Source organism: Diplotaxodon limnothrissa, linkage group LG22 (genome assembly GCF_057381915.1).
Source record: "Diplotaxodon limnothrissa isolate DT_005_m linkage group LG22, D_limnothrissa_male_GT1.1, whole genome shotgun sequence".
Taxonomy (NCBI): Eukaryota; Metazoa; Chordata; class Actinopteri; order Cichliformes; family Cichlidae; genus Diplotaxodon; species Diplotaxodon limnothrissa.
In genome coordinates this window covers 29493775-29520584 of record NC_140616.1, presented here as the reverse complement: position 1 = coordinate 29520584, position 26810 = coordinate 29493775, and the positions used below count along the sequence as shown (strand labels likewise).

General features: G+C 44.0%; 1 protein-coding gene across 1 annotated transcript; it reads left to right on the top strand.

Annotated features, from left to right (window-relative positions):
* The first annotated feature begins 463 nt into the window (after nt 1–463).
* On the top strand, nt 464–21862 carry LOC146610122 (CMP-N-acetylneuraminate-beta-galactosamide-alpha-2,3-sialyltransferase 1-like). The gene is made up of 6 exons (XM_085346234.1): nt 464–715; nt 1862–2061; nt 7361–7528; nt 7875–7920; nt 8366–8485; nt 21695–21862. The coding sequence occupies exons 1-6, from the start codon at nt 464–466 to the stop codon at nt 21860–21862; spliced, it is 954 nt and encodes a 317-aa protein (XP_085202360.1).
* The last annotated feature ends 4948 nt before the right edge of the window (nt 21863–26810 follow it).

The window sequence follows — 26810 nt, the reverse complement described above, 5'->3', positions numbered from 1 at the left end:
TTAGGTTAATCAGCACCAGAACCACAATGAAAGTTTAACTGAACAGGAGTTTTTCAACAGCAACAGAGGTAAGCAGAGAAAACAATGAGATAAACAGTTCATGCAAATGCAGAATCTGACCAAGATCTAGAAATATTTTGTACTGTGTTTTCCATTCTGTTGGGTGTCATACTGTTTTATTCAACTTCAAACAACAGATCTTGTTACTTACATGAACTAATAATGTGGGAGGTGATTTATGCTGGTAAATGCTATCTGTTCAAATGCCATGAATATAAGAGGACACAAACCAACTTTTTATGCTTATCCGATTTTGTGCATTCCAGTGCAATGCTCTTAATATGCTGCAAACTATAAATATTTATAAGTAAAGAGTTATTGTTTCTATTACTGTATTCTAAAGGCTTAGTCCTATTTTTCACATTCATACATGTATTTGTTCTCAGATTGGAACTCTGCCAATATGTATTTCAAATGGGGAAGATCCAGAGTTAGCATTTTCCCGCTACTGAGTATCACAGCAATTGTTTTGGTCTCCAATCTTTTATGGAGTTTTTCTGGATATACCTTCTGTCATCGCGAGCCGAGTCTTTGTGGCTGTCAGAAATGTCTAAGAGACAGTGATCCTTGGTTTAATGACATCATCAGTGAAGCTCCTGAACCCTTTCTGTCACAGAAACATATACCTTCAGAGAAAGACTTCCTCTGGTGGAAGGTAAATAATAAAAAACAACATATCAACATATCACTTTTTTGGCTTCTGTGGTGATGTTAAAGGTATTATTATTATTCAAGTATGTCATGACATTTAACAACATATTGCTGCTGTTAAATGACATGGTCTACCTCCATCCAAAAAAAAAAGCACAAATATTCCTCTATTGTTTAAGTAAACAAACTACACAAATTTAAAGCACCTTGTACTATCTTTTTTTTTTTTTTTTAAATATACTGCACTCTTCATCCTCCTGTATTTCTACCTGAAGAATGGTAAAATCCTTATCATTTACTGGCAATGACAAGTTCTGGAAAACCTTTTTAGTTCCTTTAGTGAAAGTCGCAATATCACAATATGAAAGCGCCTCCCTACGCATAAAACTGGATTGTTGGCATTTTCTTTAAAGGGCCAGATTTACTAAATGGGGCAAAATAGCATGTGAGTGAATTCCCACTCATCAGTAAGACAATCAGTAAGGTAATTGTTTTGGTCTGCAACCTTTTATGGAGTGTTTCTGGATATAACTTCTGTCAAAAGAAATGGCTTAATATAGCAATGAGTATTTTTTTGTTTCTCTCAAGAAAGGGGTAGCGTTCAGGCCCAGGGGTTGAGGTTCTCACTAATGATAACTTAGAGCTCTGAGGTAAAACTGTGACTCTATCTGAATTGAAAGACAAAAAAATATGTTTGTGTAAGTACTGTTCATAATCTATCATTGCATAAATGTGCATAACTCATATGCTTGAATAAACTTACAGATTAATCCTGATGTTGTATCTTGCAGATCAGTCTTAAACTTTTCAGAACAATTCTAAATACCAAATGAAAGTACTGAAATAAACTTCAGGCCTAAAAAGATTTTTGCCTAAATTAGTATACATTTTTTACTCTTGAGCTTCAGTGATCTTTCACAGTTGTTGTAAATGGTGCATCATAATATTGATGCTGATATGGAAAAAGTCACAGGGGTGGGCATTTAGACAAGATCTAACTGTGAGCTTAATCAAGAGGAGTGTATGTTTGAAAGGATCTTTGCCAGACTTACTGGTGACTCATGAACTTGTAATCATTGGGAAATCCTATAGTATTTTTGTTCTGTGGGGAAGTTTGATTTTTTTTCAATAACTTTCTCCTCTTTGTCAGAACTTACAGGGGGCAAGACTTCAAAACTTGACTTTGTACAATAAAACTCTAGAGAGGCTATTTCAGACAATAACACCAATTGCAGATATTGGAGAACCTCGTCCTGATCACTGCAGGAGTTGTGCCGTGGTGGGGAATTCTGGAAATTTGAGAGGATCGCATTATGGACCTCTGATTGATTTCCATGATACCGTAATAAGGTAATAATCATTTAACACAAACACAAAATCTAATGTAAACAATGTTCTTGCGAGACGAAAAATATAATATAATATAATATAATATAATATAGTATAATATTGTAGCGGGTCAGGGCTGTTCGGGGTTCTGTTTGTACAGTTATGTTTTGTTTATGTTGCCATAGTGACAGGTGACGCCCTCTCACTGCGACGGTGTGTCCTTCGGGGGTCAGAGGGCGCCCTGTGTTGTTGTTGTTGCCGCGCTGAGCAGTTAGCTAGCGGCAGTGTTCTTCTGAAAATGTGAATAAACGGCTGTGCTCCCTGGATAGCTCACGGGAAGCAAGACCAAACGATACCTCCGTCTCCTCCTTGTCTGAGCTCGCCACATTGGTGTCAGAAGTGGGATGGCTCACCCTCGCCGTAATGGAGAGAGACATTCAGAGGCTGGAGCAAGCCGTCGAGGACAACATTCCCTGCTTGGTAAACTGGCGATGGAAGAGAGAGGATGTGAGCGGCCATCTAAGTCCTCCGACGGGTTCCGATGGTGCGAGCACACCGCGGTGGCGGCCCATCGCGACAGATGCTAGTGCAATGCTTCATGGGCTACCTCTGTCGACCCACACGCCGAGCCCCCAACCGCGAGCAGTTATGCCTACCACCCCAGTTAAGGTACCGAAATACAACGGGCTAACCCCGTTAGAGCCCTACCTCTCACAAGTGCGGCTAGCCGCCAGACATAGTGGCTGGAGCGAAGAGGAGACTGCTACACACCTAGCACTAGCATTAGAGGGAGAAGCACTGCAGATACTCCTTGACCTAGCCCCGGCAGAGCAGCATGAGCTCTGGGCCCTCACCGCGGCACTCGAGAGGCGATTCGGGCAGCGGCACTCCACTGATCAGAGCAGAGAGCAGCTAACCAACCGGAGAGAGCCTGGGCACCTTTGCAGCAGATGTGTTGCTGTATGCTCGTCGTGGCTACCCGGAGTTTCCAGCAGCGGCCCGTGAGCTTAGCCTGCATGCTTTTTTGCGAGGACTTTTCCCAGAGCGACTACGCCAACACGTCCGCCTGGCCATGCCTCAGACCCTCCGTGAGGCGCTTCGTGAGGCTGAAAGGGCCGAGCCGGTGCTCACCTCGCGACCTAACCAGCAGGCGCCCTCCCCAAACTACCCCCAAATCAGAGCCGCAGACTGCGACGGGGAGGGGGAGGTCGCCGAGATGTCCCAGCTGCAACCCTCGGTGCCCCGGAGGCGTCCTCGTCGACCAACCGACCGCTGCTACCGGTGCGATGAGCCTGGCTACGTGGCGCGTGACTGCCCAGCACCAGCCCCGAAGACCGGAACTATGCAGCCTCAGGAAAACGAGGAGGGAGCGGTGTAGCGAGGGGACCACTGCTCCATCTTCCTGCCCCCCTCCAAGGACGATGCACAGTGGTGGGCCGAGTTGGGCACCTCAACGGACTCTACCTGAGCTGCTGTGTTGAGGACCAGCCATGCCAGGCCCTGGTGGACACGGGGTCTACCATTTCCCTGATACGACCTGGCGTGCTCCCTGAAACATCCGGGCCACTGGTGAAGGGTTGGTTGCCCACAGACACCCAGCTGATGACAGTGACGGGGGAGAAAACTGTTATGCGGGGGAAGAAACCGTTGCGGATCCGAGTGAAGGGTCTAGAGCTGGTGCACGACTTCTGGCTCGCCGACATTCAAGACCAGCGCATCATTGGCCTGGATTTGCTGAGCCACTGGGGGGCCTGCGTCGACACCGCAAAGCTGGCTATTACTCTTGGCGCAGAGACTTTTGCTCTCCAGCGCAGTCAAAAGCAGGGAGCGGGGACCAGACGAGACAGGCGTCTCGCAGCTGCCGCTCAGCAGATTTCGGATCCGTCTGCGCCCACACCGGCTGCCCCTCTCGAAACAGCAGGTAGCGCAAGAGAAGATCCGTGAGATGGCTGCGACTGGGGTAATCGAGCCGTCCAATAGCCCATGGGCGGCACCCGTGGTTCTGGTGGGGAAGAAGGATGGCAGCCCGAGGTTCTGCGTGGACTTTCGCCGTCTCAATGCAGTCACCAAGAAGGACTCGTACCCGCTGCCACGGATCGACGAGGCCCTAGATTACGTTACCGGCTCCAGTTGGTTCAGCTCCCTCGACCTACGCAGCGGTTACTGGCAGGTGGAGCTAGCCCCCGACGCAAGGCCTAAGACGGCATTCACCATTGGACAGGGGCTGTGGCAGTTCAGGGTCATGCCATTTGGGCTCTGCAATGCGCCAGCGACGTTTGAGAGGCTGATGGAGAGGGTGCTCGTGGATATCCCTCGTAGCCGCTGCGTTGTGTACCTGGATGACCTGTTGGTGCACGGTGGTGACTTCGACAGTGCACTGTCTCACCTGAGCGAGGTCTTGAGTGCCATCTGACGATCTGGGCTGCGGCTCAACCCCGCAAAATGCCGCCTGTTGGCGAGAGAGAACACGTTCTTGGGCCATGTGATCAGCGCTCGAGGTGTCGCCACTGACCCCGCAAAAGTGGCTGCGGTCAGGGACTGGCCGACTCCCTCGAACGTCCAAGAACTGCGGAGCTTCCTGGGCCTAGCCTCCTACTACCGTCGGTTCATCAAAGGGTTCGCGACAATGGCCAACCCCCTCCACCGCCTGACTGACAAGGGACAGCTGTTTGGCTGGGGGGATGCCTGTGCTGCGGCTTTTGCACAGCTGAAGGAGGCCCTCACCAGAGCCCCAGTCCTGGCCTACCCCGACGCCCAGCAACCTTTCATTGTGGACACTGATGCTAGCAATGCAGGGGTCGGGGGTCCTTTCCTAGCAGGACGAGGCTGGAGAACGGGTGGTGGCGTACTTCAGTCGGGCCTTGGGGCGAGCCGAGAGGAACTACTGCGTGACCCGGCGGGAGCTGCTGGCCGTAGTGCTAGCGGTGCGGCACTTCCAGCCATATCTGCATGGCTGCCGGTTCCTCCTGCGCACTGACCATGCATCTCTGACTTGGCTCCTGAATTTCAAACACCCAGAACGGCAGGTGGCCCGCTGGCTGGAGTTCCTTCAGGGCTATGACTTCGAGATCCAGCATCGGCCAGGTCGACAGCATGGCAAAGCTGATGCCCTCTCCAGACGGCCCTGCGTAGCCGTCGAGTGCCGCTACTGCCTGCGACAGGAAGAGCGGGCCCAGGAGGTGCTGGGGGTGGCTACTGCTCAGGCCACAGCCGGATGAGGGGGGTGGCTCCCATTGACAACGCAGCAGCTGAAGCGGGAGCAGGAGGCCGACGCGACGTTGGTTCAGGTGGGGGCCTGGCTGGAGGCGGCGCAACGCCCCGCCTGGACGGGGGTGTCGGGACCGGAGCCCGAGGTGAAAGCCTACTACTCTCAGCACAACAATCTGGAGACCCACGACGGCCTCCTGTACCGGAGATGGCGGGCCCCCGGTCAGGGCAGAGATCTCCTGCAGCTGTTGGTGCCTCGGTCGCTGCGGTCACAGGTGCTTGAGCTGGTCCACGGCTCGGTGGGGGCAGGACACTATGGGAACGCCAAAACTCTCCGCCGCCTCAGGGGACGGTTCTACTGGCCTGGCTGTCGACGGGATGTGGAACTTCATGTGCACTGCTGTGACACCTGCACGGCACAGAAGGGCCCAACTCAACGCTCCACTGCCCCCCTTCAGCAGTACCTGGTGGGGGCCTGTTACGAGTTCAAACATTGGGGATGGAGACAAGAGAAAAAACCACAATAACCACTGGTCCGGCCGGGTTAAGTCAAACGATGATTTTAATAGTCACACACGTGGGAGATGGACACTGTATGCAGACAGCCTCAGATCTCAAAATGGTGGAGCATTAATCAAACTCTTATAGCCTCTGGTGCAAATCAGTTTAACTAATGCAATAGTTATCCGCTTCTTCTAATTCAGGAGAATACTGCAAACTAAAACTACATAATAATTCACAATCTTTAATTAGGGGTATAACATGGCATAAAATAATATTATAATTTAACAGGCCCCAATGGAAAGAGTGGGAGTGGACGTCCTAGGGCCTTTCCCCGTCACAGAGTCAGGGAACCGGTATGTGTTGGTGGCTATGGACTATTTCACGAAGTGGCCAGAGGCCTACGCGGTGCCGGACCAGAGCGCAACGACGATGGCCGAGAAGCTGGTGGAGGAGATGTTCACCCGTTTTGGGGTCCCGGCTGAGCTCCACAGTGACCAGGGGCATAACTTTGAATCGAAGGTCTTCGGGGAGATCTGCCGGCGACTGGGGGTGGAGAAAACGAGAACCACACCGCTCCACCCACAAAGCGATGGCTTGGTTGAGCGCTTCAACCGCACACTGGCCACCCAGCTCGCCATTCTCACCAGCCGCCACCAGCGAGATTGGGACCGACATCTGCCCCTGGTCCTTTGGTCGTATCGGACTGCGGTGCAGGAGTCCAGCTAGTGTACACCTGCCGCTCTGATATTTGGACGGGAGCTCCGGACGCCTGTGGATCTGGTGTTCGGGTCCCCCCCCGAGCCGGAGATTGATGGTGGGCCAGAGATGGACTACTACAGGAGGCTCAGGGAGCGGCTGCAGGTGGTTCATGACTACACCCGCCAGGCCTAGGCCAGCGCCGGAGTACGACAGAAAAGAGCCTACGACACCAAGTGCCGAGGGGGGGTTTCATGCCTGGCGACAAGGTTTGGGTGTACTGCCCGGTTCGCAAGAGAGGAGTGTCCCCCAAACTCTGCAGTCACTGGCAAGGGCCGGCAGAGGTTGTGGAGCGGCTAACAGACGTGGTGTACCGTATCCGCATGCCGGGCCCGGGGCGCATGGTGGTGTTGCACCGGGACAGGCTCTCACCGTACCGACCGCTCACTCCAGCAGGAGATGATGGTGGCACCGCATGGCCAAAAGAAGGCACCTGGACATTTGCAGGACTTTGTGTGGGGTGATGGGGTCGTCGGGGACGACTGACCCCTTAGGTGGGGGCTATGTAGCGGGTCAGGGCTGTTCGGGGTTCTGTTTGTACAGTTATGTTTTGTTTATGTTGCCATAGTGACAGGTGACGCCCTCTCGCTGCGACGGTGTGTCCTTCGGGGGTCAGAGGGCGCCCTGTGTTGTTGTTGTTGTTGCCGCGCTGAGCAGTTAGCTAGCGGCAGTGTTCTTCTGAAAATGTGAATAAACGGCTGTGCTCCCTGGCTAGCTCACGGGAAGCAAGACCAAACGATACCTCCGTCTCCTCCTTGTCTGAGCTCGCCACAATATAATATAAGTCTATGTATATTCATGTATCTAAAATGCAAAAATGTGTGCTAAATATGTATCCTTCTGTATTATTTAGAATCAATCGGGGGCGTACCAAAGGCTATGAAACAGATGTTGGAACCAAAACAACTCATCATGTCATGTATCCAGAGAGTTCTACTAGACTGGACAATACCACTCATCTCTTGTTTTTTCCTTTCAAAACACATGACTTTTTGTGGCTCATGAAGGACTTAAATCGAGGGTAGGCTAAAAGGGCTACTGTCTTAAAACCTATGTTGCCAGAAATTGTATTGCAACTGTTTTGCTCTGAATATCAGATTTTAACTGGTTTGCAACATAGTTTTAGCTAATTGTACGGAAAAATGCAGTATAGTTTTTTTTTGTTTTGTTGTTAGAACAACCAAATTAAACAAAACAGTTTTTGAGACAACCCATCAGAGGTCAGCCTTTCTTTTTTTAAACAGCAAAAAGTGCAGAAAGTTATATGAATTGTTATATGAACAACTTAATCTTTTGTTGTGATGTGCTAGTCTTAGGTAATTATTAGCATTTATTTATGTAATCAGTTCATTTCATCTTTTTAACAGGGAAAATGGTGCTCCAAACTTAAAGAAGATAGCTAACAAAGATTTGGTGAGTATTTTAGGTTTACATGAACAAAACTGGCATATAAGCTACCATTAATTCAGGCAGGAAACAAAGTCAGCTGATTTTACACACTGAACTGGATAATCTCATATACAGTAGGTTTTACTATTAACCTGATTTAGCATATCCAGTATTGCTACAGATGTGCAAGCCATTTCACAAGTCACCTGCACCTCAGCTTTTTCTTTGTTGCAGTATTTACTGTTTACTCTGCTCTGTATTAGGTATTGTTATGGTTTTCCCAATCTCTCATACTTGGCATTTATGTGCCTGGAAGGTCATGCAGGTCAATAGTCAAAGCCATACCACCAAAAACAAATACTGGCTTCTTTTAGCTACAGTCGTGCTAATGTAAAGTATTTTGTGAATTCATTGCAGAAAGTAATAGTTCATAAAACTCAGATTTAAGGCTATGTCTGATTCATAATAGATCTGGATCCTCCATCCGGCTTTCATGAAATATGTTCATCAAGTATGGCTGGGAAAGAAGGGTGCTTATCCATCCACTGGCTTTCTTGCTGTGGTTCTCAGCCTAGTGATGTGTGATGAGGTATGTTCACTTTAAACAATTTGTACATTATGCATCTGACTGACAGTGGTGGTAGTTAAACACTGAGAAACACTGATTTACCAGCAAAGTTGAGAAAAGTCTGCCTTAGATGACTACATGACTAAAACAGAAATCTATGGTTATTTCAAGAAGAGTCAAGAAGAGTGGACATCTGATGGTTGACACATTTACCTGCAAACCAAAGGCAGCAACTACTCTAGCTAAAGACACATGGGTTGTGTTTAAAGGTGGTACCATGAAGGATATCAAGTGTTAAAAGTATTGCCAAATCGAACATGTAGAGCCTACCCGCTTGTGTCAACAGAACAGCTGAAAGTAGTTTTACATAACTCTTGGATAGCAATGTGTAAAAATGCCATACCTGATGTAAGAGCCAATTAAAGGTTAATTTTATTAGTACTGGTAAAATGATTAGAGGAGAAATATACATGTTTGATGTTAAGAATATAATTTCTAGTTAAGGCTTTCACAATAAAACAGGAAACATGAATCACAACTCAGAGACACGGACTCAACACAGAGAGACAGAAAATGACACATGGAACTGAACTATACATGAAACCACAATTCCTAAAACATGGATAACAGAAACATGAAACTGTAATAATAATAATCACAACCACAACAAGAGAACAAGAAAACAATCCATGATGCAAAATTAAACCAAAACATAATAAACTCAAAATACCGGGTCCAACGGACCCAAAACCGTGACAGATACAGTCAATGTGGAGTTTTTGGCATGTTATGAAGCTGGTTTACACTATGTCTATTAAAAATTCTAAGCAGAAGACAAATAGTGCATGCAACTTGAGCCAATAAACCCCTGCAACTTATAAGATGGCAGATGAAAGAGAGGTGGGAAGAACATGTAAGTTAACAGAGAAGGCTTTGGAAGAAAAATTACAAAGATGTATTGCTTTAAGAAGACGAACATTAGGAACAATCACAGGCAAAATAAAGGAGATAAAGATAATGATGAGTGATGCTCAGAACCTTCAAAATTTGAAAGAAAGGGTGGAAAGTAACTTTGCATAGGCTCTGAATGAGTTTCAAAGTCACAATAACCAGGTTATGAGCCTTTTGTCTGAAGAAGAAAAAATATTTGACCAGGACAATTGGTTTGAGCCCAAAATGGCATCAATAAGAGAGTTTATGAAAACAACAAAGAAATGGATAGCAGAGGATCATAAGCATATGATTCCAAATGAAGCTGAGCAGCAGGAGCACGTTACAGTTGGCTTGGAGGAAGCTGTTAACCCAGATGACAGCGCATCACAGGTTGGAGCTAGAAAGGATGCAGTTCATAGCTCGCGTGGGTCTCAAGTCAGCCAAGCATCTACAACATCTAGAGTTTCCTCCACTCGTGCTAAACAGGAGGCAGAACACGCAGCCTTGCTGGAAAGAGCCGCAGCATTGAAGAAAAAGCAAGAACCTGAGTTAGAGTTGGCCAGGATTAGGTAACATCTTGAGTTTGAAACAGCAAGAGTCAAAGCGGAAAAAGAAGAGTTAGAGTTGGAGACTGCATTAGCAGAAAGTCAAGCAAAATTAAAGGTGCTCAAAGAATGTGAAAGATCTGAAGATGGTCTGAGCAGTTATGTGTCAATACAAAGATCCCAAGGTCGAGGAGTTAAAAAGGAAAGAGTTGGCATAATGCTCCCACAACAAGATGATGTGAGTAGTCACGCTAATTCACAAGTGCAAAACTCACAGGTACCACATCCAGTCTCCACTCATGGGCTTAATGGTCACGTTAACAGAAGTGATGATGTATTGTCAGTCATGCAGAAACAGAATGTAATCACTGAGTTACTTGTGAAACAGCAGCAGCTGGCTCAGTTGCCATCAAAGGACATTCCTGTTTTTAAAGGTGATGCACTACAGTATAAGGCCTTCATAAGAGCCTTCGAACAAGCAGTAGAGCAAAAGACTGATAACGATCAAGATAAGCTGTATTTTTTGGAACGGTATACCGTACACTCTCTGATGGTGTGCAGCATTCCCACGTCTAACAGGCAAAGGAAGCTTTGGAGCACACATGTAATTTCACGCTGTTGGAAGATAAACAAATAGAGAATGGTAAATTTACATGAACCTCACTCTAAATGGGTTTATATAAATATCATATGTAATATGGCAATGACAAACCTTAGCAGACTCTGTGGGTCCAGCTTGCGCAGTGAAGCACGAGCGATTTGCTCCTGTACTGGGCATTCCATTGTCCTCCTCTACCCACGCAGTGCCTTCTTTTGCCGTCTGGCTCAGACAGGGCTTCCCAGTACCAGGGGGGCCTCTTCCGAGGAGGCATGTTGGGTTCTTCCGTCTCCTTTTCAGATTCTTCTGAGGAGGTATCAGTGGCCTGCTGGACAAATGAAACCTCTCCTCCATCAGAATCTGCTTCGTCCATTTCCTGAAGCAAGGCCCAAGGATGTTGCGCCGATAGGTTATTCCTGCATGGCAGTGATACGGAGGCCATCCTGATGTGCGTTCTCAGAAATGCGAAGAAGAAATGATTCTCCCTCCTGGTCGGTCTGCTTTTATGCACAGTACTGTGCTGTAGTCAAGCAATGCCACTCCTACACATACACAAATCTCTCCTGGTTGGGGGAGGGTGTTTTGCACAACAAAAGCAGGAGAACAATGGAGCTACTACATTTATTTCATGCATACATACATATACATGCATTTCACCCCCATGTCATACTGTGTATGGTTGTGTGTGTGTGACAAATAAAAAATTTGAATTTTTACTAACCCTGCGCAAATTTGCGTAAATTCCCTGAACCTAACACCTCCTAGTACTCTGCTGAGAGGCCTTCAGCTCCATTGTAGGGTTGTAACACAGATTTTTCTCTTACCTTGGATCTGAGCTACTCTGAGTGAACAAATGCAAATCTTCCAGGCCTCAAAGATAATGGGTGGTTTGCACAACAAAAACAGGAGGAGAATCGAGCTGATGACCTGTGAAAATTTCAGCAGGGGTGATAAACACCTCAGGACATCCACCAGAAAATAAAAAAGTCAGTAATTCTAGGAGGTCTTACCGGTAGGTTCAGGGGATTTATGCAAATTTGCGCAGGGCTAATAGATCTAGTAGTAGGGACTTGTACCAGGAAAAAAAAGAGGCTCAGTAATTCTAGTGTTAAAGGTTAATTTTATTGGTACTGGTAAAATGATTAGATGAGAAATATACATTATACGTTTGATATTAGTAATATAATTTCTAGTTAATTTCAAAAAACTGTTTTGTTAAAGGTATAGAATATAAAAGTGCGACATTCTAATGCACTTTTTAGTATTTTGGGCTTCCGGCACACTGTAATTACGTAGTTGGGGAGTCGGATAAGCTGGAAGCAACACAGTTTTTTGACCGAGTCTTGCCATGTAAATTAAAAGTTTCAATAAACATCTTTTTTGCAAGAAAAGTACCTGGACTTGCTCGCGTTTCAAATGCATGTTGCCAGACTGACTCCTAAAGGTGGTACAGAAGAGTGAAATAGAGATGGAGTGCCGCCACTACACTTGGTATTGATTCAATGCTAAATACAGGGCCAGTGTTGGAGTCAACCAGATTCAACAATTAGTTTTAACTTGGCAAGAACAGTGTAACATGATTTTTGAGCTGAATGTGTTTGTTTGCCTGAAAAACAATTTTTGTGTCAGGTTTTGTTTAAATGGGCGATCTTGTGTCATTGGGGAAGACACTTCACCCGTTGCCTACTGGTGGGGGTCAGAGTCCACCAGTGTCCGGCAGCCTCGCCTCTGTAAGTGCGCCCCAGGGTGGCTGTAGCTACAATGTAGCTTGCCATCACCAGTGTGTGAATGTGTGCGTGAATGGGTGGATGACTGAATATGTAAAGCGCTTTGGGGCCCTTAGGGACTAGTAAAGCGCTATACAAATACAGGCCATTTACCATTTAAATGTATTATATAAATAAAATTAAGTTGACATTTAAAAATCAAGGGTTACTACATTCAGAAATTTCCTTAGTTTATGTTTGATGTATATATTTTTTCAGTTCTACTAAAATATTTTATTTAAAATCTAACAGTTGGCTGAATATATTTAAATGTCTGAATATAATCTGTAGGCACTAGGTCTGCTAAAGTAACAAGTATGATGATCACTTAAACATTGAAAATTAACATTAACTCAATCTAAACATTAAAACATTATTTTCATACCAAAATATACAGGCTGTTTGGGAAGTATCACAGCCCTTCATTTGTTATTGTTCCAAACTCATTTTTCAGAATTTCACACACAATATGCACAATATAATGACAAAGTGAAAAAATTTTCTTGAAATTCTGCCAGCTCTATTAAAAAAAAAATCATTAAGTCATGATACCAGCTAAAATCTATCAGTAACTGTAAATCCTGCCACTTAGTGCAAATTAAAATCAGCTGGTTCAGTTCCAACTCGTAAACTATAAAAAAGGTGTCCCATTACCAACGTGTCACACAATCAATCAATCAATCTTTATTTTTTAAAGCACTTTTCATACAAAAAATGTAGCACAAAGTGCTTTACATAATTAAAAGCAGCCCACCCCACCCTCCAACTCACTCCCCACACTCTCATTAACATAAATGATGTGAATACACACATATCAAAGGAGCTTGCAAAGAAAAGCATCTGGACTTCTTTAAGTTACTTGAAGACGTTTCACCTCTCATCCGAGAAGCTTCTTCAGTTCTAAGGTCAAATGGTGGAGAGTCCCAAAACGTGCGGCTATCCTAAATGGGCGTTCTTAAAGTCAGCAAAGAGGCACAGAAAAGAAGACCAGACACCAGCGAGGGAGGATAAGAAGGACAGACGCAACAACATTGTCATCCCCTATGTAGCCGGTGTATCAGAAAAACTCAGGAGAGTTTTCTCCAAGCATGACATCCCAGTGTATTTCAGACCCAGCAACACGCTCAGGCAGAAACTGGTTCACCCGAAAGACAAAATGCCAAAACACAGACTTAACAATGTGGTGTATGCTGTACAGTGCAGCGAGGAATGCCCAGACCTCTACATTGGAGAGACCAAACAGCCACTTCACAAGCGCATGGCACAACACAGAAGAGCTACCTCCACAGGACAAGACTCAGCAGTCCATCTGCATCTTAAGGATAAAGGACACTCTTTCGAGGATGCCAATGTTCACATTTTGGACAGAGAGGACAGATGGTTTGAAAGAGGAGTGAAAGAAGCCATCTATGTCCACTGTGAGCGACCATCTTTGAACAGAGGTGGGGGTTTACGACACCAACTCTCTGCCATCTATAATCCAGTTTTGAGATCCCTTCCCAGACGCCTTAACGCCCACTCACATCCTGGGCCATCTGACCTCAGGAATTCGCATGATAAGGTGGGGCCAGGTTTCACAATGAACACACCCGAAACTCTGGCTGATTGGGACCCACACCCAGTTTCACACCTTGGCTCAGGCGATTAGAGGATCATCAGGGGGTCCTTTTGTCCCTCTGTGGGGGGTCACTCCCACTAGGTTTATATCTGGGACTCTCCACCATTTGACCTTAGAACTGAAGAAGCTTCTCGGAAGAGAGGTGAAACGTCTTCAAGTAACTTAAAGAAGTCCAGACGCTTTTCTTTGCAAGCTCCTTTGACTACGATGACCTGGATGACTGAGAACCTTCACAGACCATACACACATATCCCCCCCCCCCCACACACACACACACGCGCGCACACTTAAAGAGTAAAAATTGGGCAGGGTTCACATGAGCCAAGTGAGGAAACACTATAACAGGGAGCCATCTGCACCGGGACCACAGCCTCCAGGCTGGGCACACAGCAGAAGGGAGGCAAAGGAGCCCCCCAGCCAGGCTGAGAGGACCCCCAGAGACCCAGCAGCCACGGTCGATCACAGCCCCAGTGCAGAGAGCCCCCTCCGAGGAAACACTGGAGATATGCCACAATAGGCTATATACACGGTAAAATGATAAAATAAATAAGAACGGGATACAATATAAATATAAATAGAGTAAGAAGATTAAAAAATGGATAAGAATAAAACTAAACTGGACAAACTAAATACTAGAACACTGGAATTTTAAACATGAAACCTGAACATAGATACCTGGGACATTGCATGAAACAAATGAACAACTTGACAATGAATGAATGACAGCTTACAACATACACAAGAGGATGACTAGGGAAGAGGAAACACATGGGGACCACAGCTGGGGAAAATAAATATAATAATGACAAGACAGGAGGAAACAAAACTGAACACACTAACAAAGGATGCAACACCGTCAAAGTAAAACAGGGAACACTAAGACAGAGACTAAGAATTAATGGCTAAACACAGGCTGGGAAGAAGGAATCCACAGGGGAACGAGACAGACTGGGGAAACAAAGGGAGGAGACAAAAAGGGAAACACAGAAACTATTATGGATGATGAGACAGAGAAGGAGTGAGAGAGAGAGAAGGCGAAGGAGAGAGAGCAGCAGCATACATGAACGCACATGACAGAAAAAGGAAAACGTAACAAAACACGGGAAGAGAAACATGTAAACAGGAAGGGGAGACAAGACACATCGAAAAGACAACATGGAAACCGAAATATAACTAAACATAGCAGCAATACGAAGACTAACTCAATACTAAATAACATAAAACTAAAACATTACAACAAAAAAGAATTTGGAAAAACACCATAAACTCAAAATACTGGATCCAATGATCCAGAACCATGACAAGGGGAATATAGTCTGGTCAGATAAGACCAGAATTAAACTTTTTCGATGCCATAATACACACCATGTTTGGAGGTCAAATGTTACTGCATATCACCCAAAAACATCATATCAACTGTGAAGTTTGGATGTCGGAACATTATGGTGTGGGGTTGTCTTTTAGCATACAGCTAAATTGTGCTTAAAGTGCTTCATTGAGCGGAAATTTAAACTTAAAATATCTCAAGATATATAAAGTAAAAAGGAAGTCAAAATTAGAAGTACCTCAAATGCTTCGAACTGAACATTTCAATATCTGAACATTTTACCTTGGGCATGGACATCTAAGAGGTTCTGCCCTTGACTATCTCTAATTGGTTTAGACGACAACATTGGCGTAATGTGTGTCTGTTGTTGACCACACAGAGACTTTCAGAGTTGCAGAGAATTTTTTATTTTTTTTTTTACTTGAACGGCTGGTCGCACCAATGCGACCTAGGATTTTCATGGCGGAACATTGGCATGTTGAATGTGCAAGCGTCGATGTGCGCTATTGGATTATTGTGGGAATTCCCAACGCCATTTCCCTTTTCTGCACATCTGTGCAGAGACACGTGCGTGACAGATAAATTGATCGAACAGCAGCAGCACGGAGTCGGTGCTGCGGTGCTTTAGTGGCACGTTTAGCTACTCTAAGCAGCGCCTTCATGATTGGTTTAGGCCATGATATATATATATATATATATATATATATATATATATATATATATATATATATATATATATGTATATATATATATATGTATATATATATGTATATGTATATATATGTATATATATATATATGTATATATATATGTATATGTATATATATATATATATATATATATATATATGTGTATGTATGTATGTATGTATGTATGTATGTGTGTGTGTGTGTGTGTGTGTGTGTGTGTACCACCGGCAGATAGAGGAGGTGGCTGATATCCAGAAATCCTACCAGTGGCTGGACAAAGCTGGACTGAAAGACAGCACAGAGGCACTAATCATGGCAGCACAAGAACAAGCTCTGAGCACAAGATCCATAGAGGCTGGGGTCTATCACACTAGGCAAGACCCCAGGTGCAGGCTGTGTAAAGATGCCCCAGAGACAATCCAGCACATAACAGCAGGGTGCAAGATGCTAGCAGGCAAGGCATACATGGAACGCCATAACCAAGTGGCCGGCATAGTGTACAGGAACATCTGTGCTAAGTATAAACTGGAAGTCCCGAGGTCAAAATGGGAGATGCCCCCAAGGGTGGTGGAGAATGACCGAGCTAAGATCCTGTGGGACTTCCAGATACAGACGGACAAAATGGTGGTGGCTAACCAACCGGACATAGTGGTGGTAGACAAACAGAAGAAGACGGCCGTAGTGATCGATGTAGCGGTTCCGAATGACAGCAATATCAGGAAGAAGGAACACGAGAAGCTGGAGAAATACCAAGGGCTCAGAGAAGAGCTCGAGAGGATGTGGAGGGTGAAGGTAACAGTGGTCCCCGTGGTAATCGGGGCACTAGGTGCGGTGACTCCCAAGCTAGGCGAGTGGCTCCAGCAGATCCCGGGAATAACATCGGAGATCTCTGTCCAGAAGAGCGCAGTCCTGGGAACAGCTAAGATACTGCGCAGGACCCTCAAGCTCCCAGGCCTCTGGTAGAGGACCCGAGCTTGAAGGATAAACCGCCCGCAGGGGCGTGCTGGGTGTTTTTTTTATATATATATATATATATATATATATATAAATGTACCACTTGCCAATATGACAACAGCCCCACCAAGGCTGAAGATTTAACAAAAGTGGAAGTGCATATGAGAGAAGGATGCAACCTATAACAACAATGTTCAGTGGCTAGTGGAGCTAAGATCCCAGCAACAGAAATTGTGAAAACTGTACTGAGTGTATTAAATAGAGATGTAGTGAACAACAATACAGGCAAACTTCAAGCCAGTTGCACAAGTTTTATCAAATGTGCCATTTACCAACGAGATGCTCTGTCCCCACTGCTGTTCTGCATAAGCTCGAATCCCCTTAGCCAGTTCATTAACAAGCCTGGCTATGGAAACCAACTACAGAATAGTGCAACTGTTATTCAACAACTCAATCTGGATGACATCAAGCTGTATGTAGCCTTTGCCAAAACAAATTGTTTATTTTGATTACTGAAAAAGCGATCTCAGGTCATTATGTTCTTAAATTTTAAAAAGCATATTAATAGTGTCATGAATCGCTGTGTGGCAGGCAAGCAGGAGTGGTGGACCCAAAATGCAGAACTCAGACACGGAAGTGAAACTTAAAGCGCAGCTTTATTGCTGAGAAAAACCTCGTACAAACTAAACTCACCAAAAGAAAACCAAAAGTCAGAACAGAGGAACCAAGGACTGAAACACTGGAAAGAAACACTAAACTGGAGCAGAAGACCAAACACTAGGAACATAGAAGCAGAACACACAGCTAGTTGAGGGTACGACGCGACACTAACACAGAGAAACACAAGGCTTAAATACACAGAGGGCAGTAATCAAGGGATGAGAGACAGGAGGGGAACACACCTGGGAGAAATCACAGCTGACGAGGCAGGGGAAACGTAAACTGAGCACACTCACATATGACACAGACCTTCACAATAAAACAGGAAACTCAGAAACATGGAACCAGACAAGACATTGAACTAAACAGACAGATTCACAAACAGATGGGGTGACACCATAGACAGACAGAGACACAGACTCAAAGGCAGACCAAAAATAACACAGAACTCAAAAAATAATAATCATCATCATAAGCGTTGGGTCACTGACCCAGGACCATGACAAATAGTTAAAATGTAGAGAGAAACTATTTAAAATTTATATCATTTACCCTTTAAGTGGAAAAGTTTGGAATGCACTTGTTTAACGTATGTGATGTGTATTGTTTAGACTCACTGCCTTCTTATTTACATTTTGAAGTGTCCTTTATTATATTGTTTAATTTTATAGGCATGTAATAAAGCTCGTGTGCCCCCAGCCAATCCATAAGAGTTTTAGGTAAAGGGGTGGGATTTGGCGTGGGCTGTGGGGTCTACTGTGTGTGAGAGAGGGAGGAGAGATAAGCTACTGCTATCGAGTGGACATTTGAGTCTGTAAACTAGCAACATGCTGTTACTTTCATGGTTGAAAGTACCTCATATGTGGAGCTGTTGTAACCTACCAAGAGGAGGAGGAGACAGACGTTTTACCAGTGTGATGGAAGCAAAGCTCATATGGTCTCTTCTGCTGATTTGAGTTTTGAATTTAGTGTGACTGTGGGTTTTGTGTGTCGTGGCTGAACCCTGCTGGTAGCCTTGATGCCCTTTTTTTCCATCTGTCCCTTTGAATTGTCTGAAGCTCTGAATATCGATGTTGGCATGCGCCTTTTATTTTATTGGTTGTTTATAAGTGAAGTGGCCACAGTGCACCCCAGCCATGATTTAGGCCTGCAACAAGGGTTTTATTTTTAAGAACGTCTGGGACTGAGTGTGCGTGGGCTACCCGCGCATTTGCGTACATAAGATTTTCTGGAGGAGGACAGACATTTGTTTAGAACACTTAAAGATGTCGAAGAAGCAAGCTCCTTTAAGCAATTACTTTGGTGTTCCTCCACTTCCAAAGAAATGTCAGAAGGAGTCTGAACCCGCAAAAGAAGCACGTATTCTTGGAAAAGTGGTTGCAGGAGGTGAGCTGGCTTCAAACAAATGATGAACGCACAGAGAAGTGGTGCAGAATATGCCGTGAAAATCCCACTCTAGCAAACAAAAACAGTGCTTTTTATATGTACGCAAGCGCGCGTTGCAACTTCTTATCTGGTGCACGTCTTTTATTTTGACAGCGCATGCGCACCTGCGGACCACTTATGTGCGCCCCTGATCATAGTGAATGAAATGTAGTGAACACCACTTTATCAGTTCTACATATTAATTTACCACTAAACTCAAATGTTTTTACTTTATTTCGTTTTTTTCTTTCTACTGGGAATCACTCACTAAAGTGAAGTGCATTTCAATTGATATGCTTGTCTCGTTGCTTGTTGATTTATATTTTGGGTTATAAGCATGAACAAGAGAATATCAAAAGCAAATTACACCTTTGAGACCCAGGCCCCACTCACAGCTACATGAGACAGGTGTTACATGTATGCCAGGAGCAGAGATGGGCAGTAACGCGTTACTTGTAACGCGTTACTGTAATCTGATTACTTTTTTCAAGTAACGAGTAAAGTAAGGGATTACTATTGCAAAATCGGTAATTAGATTACCGTTACTTTCCCGTAGGAACGCTGCGTTACTGCGTTACTAAAACCGTGATTTTTTTTGCGAGAATGTCTCATGACAGTGACGTAAGCAAGTGCGACGTTGGTGACAGCAGCTGTGTGCAGATCAACAATGGATAATATATCGAGTGCGGGAGAGAGTATGAGCGTGCAGCGTTTAAAGTGTGGAAGTACTGACCTTACTTTGAGTTTGATTCCATAAAAAGTGACAAAAACATTAGCGTCCATCGTGCGTGGGAAGAAAACTTCTTTTTACAGCGAAAAAAAACCCCTAAACTTCCGAGCAAGCACCGAGTAGCTACGACGTGATGGGAAACTCACAGAGACACTCGCGCGGATTCTTCAACTGACCGCAGCACACCTGCACCAGGGTAACCCTCCGCCTACCCTGCTCCTGCTTTACAGGTGAAAATAGAGCAAAAGGACCGCTGAGTCTTTGACTTTATTTATTTTCTGCTGTGTTTTACTTGCATCTGTTTGAAAGAGTGAGTGAAAACACAAAAAATATTTTATTTTATGTGCTGGAATGTGTAGAAAATAGGTTTAAATGTTAAAATAATTTATTCAAGTCAGAGAATGTTGCATATAATTAAATGTTTTGCTTGATGCATAAAGTTAAAAGATTAAAACTGATAAAACAAGTTTTAAAAAGAGACTTTTCCATTTGATTACATTTTGTATGATGGATTATGTAGAAAAAGTAGAATTGGGCTGAAAGATCTATCGCTTTATCACCTCTTCAGGTTGTAAATCGTGTTTTTAAAAAGTAACTAAGTAACTAAGTAACTAAGTAATTAATTACTTTTGAAAATAAGTAATCAGTAAAGTAACGGGATTACTTTTTGGGGGGAGTAATCAGTAATTAGTTACTGATTACTTTTTTCAAGTAACTTGACCAACACTGGCCAGGAGTGACATCAATTCTCTTGGATGTACAACAATGACATTGGAATGTCATTCAGACGGAAGAACTGTTGTCAGATGGTAATAAAGAGAAAGAAACTACTCAGAACCAAGGGAATTGCACTACCAGAACATTGTAGACACTGAGGATAGCCACAAGTACCAGGGACTTCAACAGGCAAATAGGAACCATGAAGAGGCCACTGGAAAAGCTGCAACTCAGCCACCTGAGACATTGTCCTAAGAAGGGAAGGTGACCAAGGTCTATTGAGTGTCACAACCACTGACTAGGATGAAACAAAAGATCCATGAGTACATCGGCAAGATGGACACAACATGTTGGACCTTGAGAAGATCTGGTGGGTGAAGGCAACACAACAAAGTGGGCAAGTGGCCTCAGTGTCATGAACTCGCTGTGTGCAGGCAGGAATAGGACCCAAAAGCAGACTCCCAGAAGCAGGAAGTGAACTCAAAAAACACGGATTTATTGCTGGAAAAAGGAAAAATTGTACAGAACTAAACTGGGGAATTCTAATAATCATTCACACAGGGAAACACAGGGAGAGTCACAAAGCTATGAGGACACGGAACTGAGGGAGATGCGGACATAAATACACAGACGGATCATGAGGGAAGTGAAAACACATGTAAAGCACAGCTGACATGAATAACCATAAAGAGACAGGGGAAGAGCAAACACAACATAACGCACACTGACGGGAGACTATCAAAGTATGGAGGAGAGGCAACCGAGAGGGAGCGAGGGAGAGAGAGAACAAAAATGATGGACTAGGGAAATATGAAGGAATAAAACACATGGAGGGGAAACAAGACACAAGGACTCACACTGTATAAACACAGACATTCAGGTGAGACAGAGGACAAAGACACAAGGGGAGATCTAATAAACCATACTGAACAGAATAAGCTAGGAACCATAGAATACAAGTGAACTCAAAAATAATACAGAATGACCAAAAATGCACAACGCCCCCCCCCTGTCCCTGTCATCACAGCATTTATGCATAAAGTGCTCTATGGGCTGATTTTCATTAACTCCTCAGTCAGCTTTGTGGTATAACTTAAACAAGCTACTAAGAGACAGATTCTTCATGTCCTCAATAGGACATGGAGATAATGATGTCTTTTAAGAATGCTATTAGTTAATATATAAAAGAATGAATGAATAAACAAATAAATAGAATGCTCCTAGTGGAAACAATACATTAAATCTTTACTTCAATTTTTTTTCCCCAGGTCACTATCTTTGGGTTTGGAGCAGACAGCGGGGGAAGCTGGAGCCATTACTTTGAAATCTTCAAAAACAAAAAATTTAAAACAGGAGCACATCCAGGAGAAGAAGAATATAAAATGATAGAGAAATTACACAAAAAGAAGACAATTGTTTTTTTTAAAGGATGGTAATTTCTTTTTCATGTTTTCATTTCTGTCTTTATCAGTTGCAAATCATCTAACCATAGACCTGTGTTATAAAATTGAATAAGTGATGGTAATTGCCCCCCCCCTTCAAAATAAATACCACTATATACTAACTTTATCTATATCTGACTTTATCACTAGTAATCTTATATACATTTTGCCTCCAAAATAATAGAAAATACAATGCAAAATTCAAAGTGCAGTCATAATCCCCTGTAACTTGTTCATGAAAAAAAAAAAAAAAGAAAAGTATAGCTGTTTGTTGCTAAAGGGTTATTGAATACATTTGATAGTCATACTGGATAAAACTGGAAAAAACTCTGAGTGGAGTTTTTTTTCCTCCTCCTCTTACCTCATGTAGTGTATTTTCGTTGTTTTTTCCTATCAGCCTACCTTTCTGACATGTCTCCCCAATGTGATGGTCAGAAGGTTCCTTTGTAAGTGCGCATGCACCATTAGCGTGCTGCCTGCTGTAACCCTAATTTCCCTCGGGATTAATAAAGTATTCTGATTCTGATTCTGATTCTGATACCTTTCAAGTATACCTTTCAAGACAAGTCATACCTTTCCATAATAAAGATTGAACAAGTCTTTAAATAAACAGATGTGCCTGAGAGCAGTGTGTTTGATTTGTGTTCTTTTTGGGAATGCCAATTTTCCGTCGATCCATTCTCGCTTATCCTCATCAGGGTTGTGGGAGAGTTGGAGGTGGCCCGAGTTGGAGGAAAGACTCGAGCAGTGGATCATTGAGCAAAGAACGAGTGGCAGAAGCGTTTCGACGGTCACCATTCGACTAAAAGCAGTAACGCTAGCAGAAGAAATGAAAATTTAACATTTCCAAGGAGGTCCGTCTTGGTGCTTTCGTTTCATGAAACGGTGCCATTTTTCCATCCGGACCAGGACTCCTACTGCAGCAAACACATCGCCGACAAACACATCCAGCCCAGCCACATCACTAACATGGACGAGGTGCCGCTCACTTTCGACATCCCGGTGAGTCACACTGTGGAGAAGAAGGGGACCAGCACGGTAACGGATTGGCCAGATGCTGGGAGATGTGTAAAAATAACTCAATTGTTTGGTGGTGGCTATTGCGGAGCTTCCACAGATTCAGTAACATTAGCAAGTAGTGGAGGCCAGCAGATGCAACACGCTGGCAGGTGGATGATGGAAAGGCAGGAGGAGCAGAGACCCGAGGCGGTGAACTGAACTTCAGGTAAGAAGTTATGACCTGCAGTCTATCTGGGTCAGATATAAACCAAGTTTAGGTGGAGTTTACTTTTTACAGTCAGTTACAAGAACTTTGTTTAGGGCCTTAAGCTCTGTATACATTCCCACCCCCTGACTTACCCATGATTACGGGGTTGAACTGGGTTTTCCTGTCATGTACCCTTTTTGTGGGCGTCGGGCTGCAAGGAAAGCCTCTGCCAGAGAGGCTGCCAGAGATGGCACAACGGTGGGGTTGTGCTCTTTCACCCAGGTCCTAAGGTCCGGGCTAAGAACCCTGAGAAACTGCTACATCACTATAACATCTCCTATTTGGTCCTTTGTCTTCTCCTTTGGAAGCATCCACTTTTCATACAGGTCTTGAAGGCGCGATCATAGCTCTTTTGGGTCCTTCACCGTCATGTCGCGGAATCTCATTCGGTAAGCCTCAGCACTTTCAAGAACAGCTGTTTTTACTTTATCATGTCTGTCTCTTCAGTGTCCATAGCAACATATGCAGCACGTGCTTTACCACTGAGAAGTGGAGCTAGATGAAGTGCCCATTCTTCTTGTGGCCACTGACATCCTGTTGCAATCAACTGCATCAAGTTTCGTTCAAGTGTCCTTTATTTTCTGGCGTCGCCTTTCAACAATTGTCTCGCAAAACATAAGACCTGGCAGTCAAAATCTCACCTGCTTTATACAGAATTCCATTCACATCTAAATCTCATTAACCTTTACCACTGAGACAACAGGGTAGACTAAATGACACAGTCTAAACAAGGAAACCGGAATAAAATCATTCTTCCACTTAAACTCATTCACTCAACTAAACGGTTTGTGAAGTCAATCTCTTCACAAAATCTGACTCTGGAGGTTATATTAACAATTTTACACAATTTTACACAAAAAAAACAGCCCTTCATTTGGTTACAACTAATTGTGGGGATATGATGTCACTAATTGATCAGTGACATCGATCGGCCCGCGATCCATTTTTAATTGGCCCGCAAGTAATTTTATAAGTAGAATAGAATATGGCCCGCACTTCAACTTTTGCTTGAGTGTATTGCACTTCTTAGTTTTAACACCAGGGGGAGCTACTGTTGATCAAGGCAGTTGCTCCACCAAAAAGGACAATCACAGAAGAAATTTACCCCACGATACTAAACATGGCAGAACCAAAGAAGCGAAAGGTAGAAAAGTGAATGCAGAAAATTTCAGACATGGTGGGAGACTGAATATTTCTTCAGTGAAACTATGGCAGTTATGAAAGTGTATAATGTACGACGTCATTATGAAACCAAACATCAGGCCTATGCATCCTACAGTGGTGCTGAGCGAGAGCAGAAATTAAAGCAAAGGGTAGCTCTCCTGCGGGGTCAGCAACAGTATTATTTTCGTGCTCAAAAGGTCCAGGAAAAGGCTACAATAGCCAGCTATGAGGTCGCCCAACTCATTGCAAGACATGGCAAGCCTTTTTCAGATGGAGACCTCATAAAACACTGCCTCGTTAAAATCACCGAAATAATGTGCCCGGAAAAGGTGCAGGACTTCAACAACATCAGCATGTCCAGAAATCCAGTTGTGCGACGCATTGAAGACTTTTCAGCCAACATTAAACTGCAACTGTCTGATAAAGCTGTGCTTTTGATTTTTACTCCATCGCATGCGATGAGAGCACCGATGCCACAGACACCGCACAGCTGCTTTTTTTTTGCGGGGAGTGGACGAGAGCACGAGCACTTTAGGTGAGTAAAAAATATATTCCACAGTACCCGTGTGTTAATGTGCAGGTACACATGCTTCAAATATCAATAATGCGCATCAATTCTGTCACTACCCTGCTTTTGCGCACCACTTTCTTATATGCGTTTTTCTTCTTAACACACAGAGTACACACCGCTGTGCACAGCGCACGCACACGCAAAGTCAGCTTCTCTCATCTGATGCAGACCTGCTCCTTGATCAAGTGACATTTGTCCGGATTTTTGGCACGACTGGCGTATGATCAGCACCGCAGCTGGATGGCCCGATTTACATACCCAGCGCAGCTGATACTCACCAGAATAGTTTACTAAAATTATATGCACTCCTGTTATTAAGTCCAGTTCAGTCTGTTAATGTTGATAACGGTTTCAAATTAACGTTAATAGGTGTGTTGCTAAGCCTAATAACTTAAATAACAAACTTGAAATGTACCCGTCCCATTTTTCTCTTTGTTTTTTTTTTTTTTGTACTGTAAATCTTCTGTCTAAGAAGAAATCTGAGGCTGCTGTTCTGAGAATGAGCTACCAAAGCTTTTTCTGAATAAATCAATAAAGATCCATTTATGGAAAGCTGTGATGAAGGCAGTTCTTTAATTATTTTCAACAATATAACATATTCGACCACTTTTAAGTGATTTTTCTAACTTTAATACACTAAATTTAAGGTTATATACCTAATTTCTAATAAGTGGCCCAGCCCCTCCTATATTTTTATATATGTGGCCCTCAGTGAAAAAAGTTTGGACACCCCTGGTGTAGACCAAAATACTAAATTTCACTCTACAAGGACCTGATATCCACTTACGAGGACATTACACTGCCACTGTTCTATCGAAATTTAAAGTGAATTTCCTCTTATGTGGTATTATTTTTTCTCTGAAACAAAAATCAGGTAAAAAAAAAATCTGGTAATTCTTGGTTTTTAAATTCATCAGGTCCCAATCAGCCCAAATGGCAAAGAGAAATTAAAAATGCATGCCATGAAAGACTTCGGGTCTTAGACGTTAGTACAGGGAGTGCAGAATTATTAGGCAAATGAGTATTTTGTCCACATCATCCTCTTCATGCATGTTGTCTTACTCCAAGCTGTATAGGCTCGAAAGCCTACTACCAATTAAGCACATTAGGTGATCTGCATCTCTGTAATGAGAAGGGGTGTGGTCTAATGACATCAACACCCTATATCAGGTGTGCATAATTATTAGGCAACTTCCTTTCCTTTGGCAAAATGGGTCAAAAGAAGGACTTGACATGCTCAGAAAAGTCAAAAATAGTGAGATATCTTGCAGAGGGATGCAGCAGTCTCAAAATTGCAAAGCTTCTGAAGCGTGATCATCGAACAATCAAGTGTTTCATTCAAAATAGTCAACAGGGTGTGGAAAAACCAAGGCGCAAAATAACTGCCCATGAACTGAGAAAAGTCAAGCGTGCAGCTGCCAAGATGCCACTTGCCACCAGTTTGGCCATATTTCAGAGCTGCAACATCACTGGAGTGCCCAAAAGCACAAGGTGTGCAATACTCAGAGACATGGCCAAGGTAAGAAAGGCTGAAAGACGACCACCACTGAACAAGACACACAAGCTGAAACGTCAAGATTGGGCCAAGAAATATCTCAAGACTGATTTTTCCAAGGTTTTATGGACTGATGAAATGAGAGTGAGTCTTGATGGGCCAGATGAATGGGCCCGTGGCTGGATTGGTAATGGGCAGAGAGCTCCAGTCCGACTCAGACGCTAGCAAGGTGGAGGTGGAGTACTGGTTTGGGCTGGTATCATCAAAGATGAGCTTGTGGGGCCTTTTCGGGTTGAGGATGGAGTCAAGCTCAACTCCCAGTCCTACTGCCAGTTTCTGGAAGACACCTTCTTCAAGCAGTGGTACAGGAAGAAGTCTGCATCCTTCAAGAAAAACATGATTTTCATGCAGGACAATGCTCCATCACACGCGTCCAAGTACTCCA

Bases quoted from the DNA above. Each gene is read 5' to 3' on its own strand.
- LOC146610122 (XM_085346234.1), top strand. From the start codon at position 464: ATGTATTTCAAATGGGGAAGATCCAGAGTTAGCATTTTCCCGCTACTG. The intron at 716-1,861 runs GTAAATAATAAA...CCTCTTTGTCAG, and splicing joins AAGACTTCCTCTGGTGGAAG to AACTTACAGGGGGCAAGACT. The intron at 7,921-8,365 runs GTGAGTATTTTA...GATTCATAATAG, and splicing joins AGATAGCTAACAAAGATTTG to ATCTGGATCCTCCATCCGGC.